The 8,529-nt window shown below is 49.5% G+C and overlaps 1 protein-coding gene across 1 annotated transcript; it reads right to left on the bottom strand.

Moving 5' to 3' along the window:
- Positions 1 to 548: 548 nt before the first annotated feature.
- Positions 549 to 7,764, bottom strand: FBLL1 (fibrillarin like 1). The gene is made up of 2 exons (XM_007110035.4): positions 7,688 to 7,764; positions 549 to 2,318 (listed from the first exon to the last, which is right to left on the bottom strand). Exon 2 carries the CDS (start codon positions 1,723 to 1,725, stop codon positions 709 to 711), a length of 1,017 nt encoding a protein of 338 aa, XP_007110097.2. The 5' UTR covers positions 1,726 to 2,318; positions 7,688 to 7,764; the 3' UTR covers positions 549 to 708.
- Positions 7,765 to 8,529: the final 765 nt, after the last annotated feature.

Below are 8,529 nucleotides of genomic sequence, written 5' to 3'. Positions count from 1 at the left end.
GTAAGATCCCATTGGCGTACAGGAAATAGCAGTGATTTTAGAGGCGCAAAGACTGGCAGTTAAGTTCTACCTCCTTACTGGCTGTGCAACCAGTTTACCTTCAGAAGCTCTGTGGCTTCCCCTGTAAAAGGGTAATGGTAACAAAGCCATCTTGGGGCTGGTGTGCTGATTACTCATACTAGGGAAAGCAAAAGGGCTTCCTTGACGAGTAAAGTACTAAATATATATTATGGTTAGGACTCTGGCTTGGAGTCAGACAGATTGGGTGTGTTAGACTATACTACTGTCCATCAGTATCCAATGCTACTCCCTGGAGTCAGGCTTGGTCACGTGACACGGTCAATGTGTAAGAAGCGTCCCCTCAGTTCCAAAGGGGATTTTATAAGCTCGTTATTTTCCCAGCTCTCTTCCCCTGCCCCTGTGATGAGTGAAGAGGGGCCCCGAAGAGTCGGGACCCTGAGTGATTGGAGTAAGCACAGTCCCCAGGCTGATCCTGGATGGACCCCTATCACCTGTTATCTTGGCTATTTTAGAGTTTGGGGGATTTGGAGATTTGGGGATAACTGAGTCTGGCCTCACTGATACACCTGGGTACTGTTTCTTTATGCCATTTAATAGAAAAGCGGTGCACAAAGAAAACACACATATAGTAACACCGAACACAGCACAGTCTTAGGCATTATCTCAGGGACAGCCCGAGCTGGGCTGCTACTTGTTGGCGCTCTTGGGAAGGGGCCGATAGACCCCGACGACCACAGCGTGGTCCCTCTCATAGGGCTCCAGGGTCAGCTGCTCTTGAGGCTTCAAATTCTCCTGCTGCAACTTCCTCACCTCAGAAGCAAACACCGCCTCGGCAGAGGCGGTGGAGTCAATGCAATTGGCCTTGATGGAAATGAGGAAGTGGCCCCCGTTGCGCAGGAAGGTGTGGGCATTCAGAGCCACGATGCGGGACTGGTCTGGCTGGGCCACATCGGCAAAGATCACGTCCACCATCCCGATGAGCATGCGGTACTTGAGGGGGTGCCGGGCGTCTTCGAGGACTGGGATGATGTTGGTTCTCTTCTTGGCCACGTTGACCAGATCGCGGCCGGCGCGGTGGGAGAACTCGACCGCGTAGACTAGGCCATCAGGGCCGATGATGTCGGAGACGTGGGAGACGGTGGTCCCCGAGGCGGCCCCCAGGTACAGCACTTTGGACTTGGGCTTGATGTGAATCTGGTCGACCCCGCCCAGTATGGCCGCGGCCAGCTTGGAGCGGAAGGGGTTCCACGTGCGGTACTCCTGTTTCACGCCGCCCTCGGTCACCGTGACCCGCCGCTCGCCGTACACCGACTGGCCGGGCACCATGTTCAGTGTGACCAGAGCGTCCTCCGCCCCGCGGTAGATGAAGACCCCCTCGTGCCGGTGCGGTTCCACGGATACCGTGGTGACGCCCTTCCTGCGGCGGTTCTTGCTCTTGGCCACGCCACGCCGCTGCCCGCCGCCTCCGCGGTCCCTGCCGTCTCCGCCACCGCGCCCCCGGCCCCTGCCACCTCCGAAGCCGCGCGTCCGCGCTCCGAAGCCGCCCTTGCCCCCCGCGCCGCCGCCATCGCCTCCTGCTCCTTTGCCCCCGCCTCCTCCTTTGCCCCCGCCTCCTCCTTTGCCCCCGCCTCCTCGCCCCCCGCCCCAGCAGCCGCCCCCGCGGCCGCCAGACACCCCACCGCGCGCGCTCACCGCCGACTTCATGGCGCGCCCCGGGCGCCCGGGGAGGGGACGGGGGGGGGGGGCTGGCGGCGGTTGTCAGGGGTTACCGGTGGCTCGGAGTGGTTGTCAGGGACCGCCGGTACCTGGGGGCGGTTGTCAGGGTCGCCGGTGGCTGAGAGATGTTGTCGGGGTCGCTGGTGGCTCCGGGGCGGTGGTCCTGACGCTGGACGAAGCTTAGCGGCAGCGGTTGCCTGCCGGGTCAGCCGCGGTGGGCGGCAGGGGCGAGGTGGGCGGCGGTGGGGACCAGCTCTACTGCAGTCCCCGCATCCCTGGAGCCGCCCTTTGACGCAGCGACGGGCGTGATTGCATCACACCCGCTATGGCGACCCTGCAGCCCCGGAAGCCCCCACTTCCCCGCACGCGCGCAGACGCAGCCTGCTCCCTTCCCTCTTCCCCATCTTCTGCTTCCTCAGGGACCCCTGGCAGTTCTTGTCAGGAGAGCGGGGGGCAAACATCGGCTTCAGTACTTGCTGCGCCACTCGCTTGCTGTGTGGTCTCAGAAAGCTTACCTGACCTTCTCCGAGGGTCTTGTCTGAACTTGGGCAAGTTTCTTGACCTGTGTCTCATTATTCCATCTGAAAACAGAACGTACCACAAAGGTTTGTTTTAAAGCACCACATACACTTGCCCAGCCATGGTGCATGCTAGGTGCTCTGTAAGCATTAGCTTTTTTCTTTATGCTTTTTACTTACTTGATTGATTGATTAATTAATTAATTTTGGCTTGCAGGATCTCAGTTTCCCCGCCAGGGATTGAACCCAGGTCACGGCAGTGAAAGTGCCCGATTCTAACCGCTAGACCACCAGGGAACTCCCTGTTTCGTTTTTTAATGTATTTCTTTTGGTCAATCTTTAATTGAAATGTGTTGCTGATAGCTCTTTTGCCACCTGAAAGTGGCTCTGGCCCTCTTTTACAAGGTTGGTGGAAATGCACCTTGGTACAGATATTCTATCAAACCCTTAAACAACGTGCCTATACTTCCACTGAGTTATTCCACTTGGAAATTTTTATCCTAAAGGGATGATCCCAGCAAGAAATAATGGTAATTAGAAGAGTGAAGGTAGTGATGGTAGTAGTGGTGATGATCATCATTGTCATGGAAGTGTTGGCCGAGGTGAGATGAAGTAGCCTAATCTAAGAGCTATCTAGAAGATAGAATCCACAAGACTTTCTGCTAGGTTGGACATAGGAAGTCCAAAAGAGGAAAATTCCAAGCCAGGGATTTCCAAAGGATAGTGACTCCCCTGATGTGGTTAATAGCCTGCAAGCTTCAGCCCTGATTGCTCTCTATTTAGCTCTGCTCTTTTCCATCAACTGTGCTAAATCCTAGAACCTGTTCTGGGAATATGGGGCAGCAAGAAAATATTGATTCTTCGGTTTGAATGGGGACACATACACCAGAGCACTAAATCCTATAACACACATCAGCAAGAGCCAGAATCTCATGTTTATCATTGAATTCTAGTCTACGTTTCAAAAACCTGCTCTTTCAATATGCAGCATCTTCCTGAGCATAAAAAAAGAATCATTGGACTTCCCTGGTGGCGCAGTGGTTAAGAATCCACCTGCCACAGCAGGGGACATGGGTTTGAGCCCTGGTCTGGGAAGATCCCACATTGCCATGAAATAACAAAGCCTGTGCGCCACAACTACTGAGCCTGCGCTGTAGAGCCCATGAGCCACAACTACTGAGCCTGGGTGCCACAACTACTGAAGCCCACACACCTAGAGCCCATGCTCTGCAGCAAGAGAAACCACCGCAATGAGAAGCCTGCGCACCGCAATGAAGAGTAGCCCCCATTCACAGGCAACTAGAGAAAGCCTGTGCGCATCAATGAAGACCCAACGCAGCCAAAAATAAATAAATAAAATAAAATAATTTTTTAAAAAAATCATTAGGCAGCACCATGGACAGCAAAACAGGTGTCAACGCAGAGGCTTGCTCCTTCTGTCAGGACCACGGACAGCAACACCAACGGGGGCCGGCTAAGCTACTGGCGCTTGCTTTGGGCTCAACCAGGAGCAACACAAGATGGTGTAGGTAGGTGGTGTAAGCAATCGGTGGACCTCCCTATTAGTGGGGCTAAGTGCCTGGTCCAGAGAGGGACAAAATGTAACCGAATATTAGGGCAAATGTCAGGCAGAGCCCACACAGCAAAGCTTTCATTCCATCCTGGACCCGGAGTCTTTCTGTCTCAAATTCACGGACATCGACACCAGGTCTGGTTTTCCCTTCTGGCCAAAATGCCTCCTTAATGTGGGCCAGAAGCCTATGTGTTGGAGTGTTGACAAGGGGTCAGAGAGTGCACGTATGGTTCCTGAGGTGTATGGTCCACATTAAACACTCTCCTTAGAGGTTTCTACTCTCGTTACAAGGGGCGCTTCTCCAAATTGATGAGCTATGCTTGGTGCCTTGGTTTGGATTTCCCCCAAATCAGACCCTGTAATGGTTAATTTTGTGTGTCAACTAGACTGGACCACAGGATGCCCAGATATTTGGTTAAATGTTATCCTGAGTATTTTGTGAGGGTATTTTGGGATAAAATTAACATATAAACTAGTAGACTGAGTAAAGCAGATTGCCCTCTATAATGTGGGTGGGCCTCATCCATTCAGCTGAAGTCCTGAATATAACAAAACGCTGACCTTCCCCTGAGTAATAGAGGATTCTCCTGCCCGACAGCCATTGCACTGGCGTATTGACTCTTCCTGGGCCTGTAGCAGCCTGCCTGCTTTTGGCCTTGAACTGCAACATTTGCTCTGCAGATTTTAGACTTGCCCGCCTCCATAATCACGTGAGCCATTTCCTTATAATCTTTCTATATAGATACATAGATATAGATGTAGATATAGATATATAGCTATAGACGTGGAGCTATAGATATGGATATAGAGAAATAGATTGATCTATCTATCCTACTGGTTCTATTTCTCCAGAGAAACCTGACTAATACAGACCCTGATACAAGGACTTGGGTCCAGGTGATCCCAGGAAGCACATGTGGGTGTGGGGAAAATGAGACAGGGAAGGTAGAAAGGCTAAGAAACAGTGCGTTAATGAGCAGATTAGCACAGTGCATGATTAGGGCTCAATTGTTCTTTTTTTAAATTTATTTGGTTGCACAGGGTGTTACTTGCAGCAGACGGGCTCCTTAGTTGCGGCACATGGGCTCCTTAGTTGTGGCTTGCAGTCTCCTTAGTTGTGGCATGCAAACTCTTAGTTGCAGCATGCATGTGGGATCTTGTTCCCTGACCAGGGATCGAACCTGGGCCCCCCTGCACTGGGAGCACGGAGTCTTATCCACTGTGCCACCAGGGAAGTCCCAGGGCTCAACTGTTCTGATTACTCTCTGAGAAACTGTGTAGAGGGCATCTCAGAATTGTTCCACTGCAGGCTGGGAGGCTGGGGCAGTAATCCACCATTCTCCCTTCCCCAACTGTCAGGAATTGCTTCTGGAACTTTTTTTCTTCTTCTTCAAATGTTTATTTATTTATTTTTGGCTGTGTTGGGTCTTCGTTGCTGCATGTGAGCTTTCTCTAGTTGCAGCGAGTGGGGGCTACTCTTCACTGCAGTGCACGGGCTTCTCACTGCGGTGGCTTCTCTTGTTGCAGAGCACGGCATCTAGGTGCGTGGGCTTCTGTAGTTGTGGCACGTGGGCTCAGCAGTTGTGGCTCATGGGCTCTACAGAGCAGGCTCAGTAGTTGTGGCACACGGGCTTAGTTGCTCTTCCTGGACCAGGGATTGAACCCGTGTCCCCTGCATTGGCAGGTGGATTCTTAACCACTGCACCACCAGGGAAACACTGTTTCTGGAACATTAACTGTCTTATCCTTTGAGTTGCTTCTGTGTGTGGCTCAGCAAATTCCCCTGATGCTTCAGACAGCCCTCAGGCAGAGAAGCAGGCACTTGGAATGGGGAGCTGCAATCACGCTGGAAGCTCTTTACCACAGCTGCAGGTGAACTCAGAGGTGAGTCTAGGGGATATTAGATAGGGCATCAATGGTGCCTGCTTTAGTTGGCCACTACATCTCAAATACAGCCCGAACTTTGTTGTGCAAACAGAACTTGGAAAAAGTACATGACTCATAAGGCTTATTACATCAGGAAATAAAGTCATACTATAAATGTACTAATACTACCTGTATTACAGGTAGTATTTAACTTTATTTAACTTCGCAGTACAAAACTCTCATCAATAAGCATTAATATTTTTCCCTCTGGTGCACAGTATCGTGGAGGTCTGCAGTTACATTTGAATAGCTTATTCCTTTTTTGATTTTATTCAGGGTACTAAAGCCCAGTCCTCCACAAACCCACTATGCCACCAGGCTACTGAAGGAGATCAGAATCCAACAGCAAGAGATCCGCCAAACTTTACCTTAAATAGTTTAGATAATTCTGTTTGCCACTCTACGTATAAGTCTCAGAGGGCACACCTACTGACACATCTTGACCTTTTTCTTATCACTTTCTGTTATGTTGTCATTAATTCTCCTTCACCACGATACCAGTATCTCTGAGGCCCTTGTTCACAGCCTCTGTTTTAAATGGACAACGGTGGCCTTTCCAGTGCACTTGCTGCTCATTTCAGAACTGATACTCTCAAGCAATTCATGCCTTCCCATGTGATTCCATTAAATGGAATCCATTGGGAGGGATGGCTAGTGATTACAAATTTTAAACATAATGAGCAATATCTTCATGAATTTAGAATTGTTCTGCAGGAGTAATTACTGTAAACTAGCAGTAGGAATGTGCCACCTTGCTGGGGGTGCCTATTTCCCCAGGTTTTGGTGGCCCACCCTACGCACCAGATTTCATACCAGGGCTTGAAGCAGCCTCCACCACACTCTAGCAGTGACAGTTTCTCCAGATATCTTCCCACCCCTGCCCCTAGTGGCCCATCCGTTTCTTCACGTCACTGATGTCATTTGCAATAATCTGCTAAGGCTTCCAACATCGCTCTCCCTCCAGGTCCGCAAGCCAAAGTGGCTTTCTCAGGCTTTTTCCCACTGCCTCATTGCTGTTGACAGCTTTGGAATCATTATAAACCAAGTGTTCACATCTTGTTTCTGATCAGAGGCAACCTTTCCCAGCACGACGTTTGATGACCCCCCCAGAGACCTTTTCTGTCTCCCGCCTTTGATTCCTACCTTGCATAGCCATTTGCTACAGGCTCTCTGTTGGGATGCTCTAGCCTGGGAGCACCCATCACCAACGAGACTTTCAGTCCAGTGGAACATGTTCCCCCTCTCCTGTGCATGACCCCAGAATGCGACCATCATAAAGAGATTGAGGTGTCAAAAAAACCGTCTGCCATTCAAATTTTCATCTGGGGCCACTTACAACATTAAAATCTGTCTCATTTTCAAAGATTCTTTAGCAGGGTGTCTCATCTGCTCAAGAAGTTTCTTAAAGGGATAAGTCGGCATTGTGATCCAGACACTTCTGTCTGACAGCCAATAAGAACAACTATGGTCACTTCAACTTTTGCTTACAATTGACTTATTATTCCGTAACGTATGCCCTCACATGTTCATAATTATATCTGTGACTGGGCTTCAGTAGTAACATGGAGTACATCGGTCCTACCCATAGACTTCACAAAATATATGAGAAACTTTTCTCTGTTTCTCTCATATACCATTCCAGAAAACTGCCTAAGGAGTGACTAGTCATGATTTAGGTAAAACCAGCTGGAAGGCTGTGCAACCTCATTCCCAGTCTAATTAGCATTTAAACGTTCACTCCTGAAGAGGCTTCCCCAACCTGTTTTCTATAAGCCGTGGTCTACTTCCAAAGGTGACTCCAGGGATTTGCATCTCTACTCCTAGTGACAGCCACAGTTGTATGTGGACAAGATGGACTGGGCTATGAGGCAGTAACATATTACAACCCTCAAATCTCAATGGATTAATACAACTACGTTTCCCACTTGCTTACATTTAATGTCCATTGAAGATCTGTGGGAGGTTCGCTCCACGTAGACACTGCACGGCTCACACACCAACATCTTGTGGCTGTAACATGAGAAACAAGAGGGCTCCCATTGTTGCCATGTGGGAAGAAAGGGCATGGAGAACTCACTTTCCTTTTTCTCTGTTGTGGCCTAGGGTTTGACACAGTCATTTCTACTCACAACCCATTGGCCAGGACTAGTCACATGCCCTGTCTAACTGAAAGGCAGCTGGGAAATGTGGGTGGAATCATCGGTTAACAGTAAATGTTTTTGTCACAGGTATCTACTGCATAATGTCAGTCTGGCACCCCTGGATCAGTATACCTACATAAACATCACAGACAAAATTTACTGTTCAGCGTGCACATATTTCAATTTATTCCTCAAGACAAAATATAATACCTTTTTACTAACACATGACTAAAGCCCAGAGTAATAATCAGTTCTCAATCACATGTCTAATACGGCATGTTAAGTAAAAAAGAGAACCGTCTCTCCTTTTCTAATATCTGGGCCTTGGAGAATAGTTCAAGTCCCTTAACTGGGATTCCATTGACGTTTGCCCACTACCTCACTGGGTTTGGCACTTCTTCTCTGGGGTGGCTCAGACTCTCACTCCATTTTCCCCTGTAGAATTAGCGACTGACGCTTAGTAAATCCTCAAAAAGCTTAGATGGCTGCATCTGTCAGGGTCCTCCAGAGAAACAGAAATTTATTTCTTACAGTTCTGGAGGATGGAAGTTCAAGATCAGGATGCTAGCATGGTCGATGGTCGGTTTCTGGTGATAGCTGTCCCTTTCTGGCTTGTAGATGGCCACCTTCTCAC

This window comes from Physeter macrocephalus, chromosome 2 (assembly GCF_002837175.3).
Source record: "Physeter macrocephalus isolate SW-GA chromosome 2, ASM283717v5, whole genome shotgun sequence".
Lineage (NCBI taxonomy): Eukaryota > Metazoa > Chordata > Mammalia > Artiodactyla > Physeteridae > Physeter > Physeter macrocephalus.
Note: the sequence above shows the minus strand (reverse complement) of the source record. Positions and strands in the feature narration are given on the sequence as shown.

What these genes read in the sequence shown, in the direction of transcription:
- FBLL1 (XM_007110035.4), bottom strand. Translation starts at nt 1,725, where the DNA reads ATGAAGTCGGCGGTGAGCGCGCGCGGTGGGGTGTCTGGCGGCCGCGGG.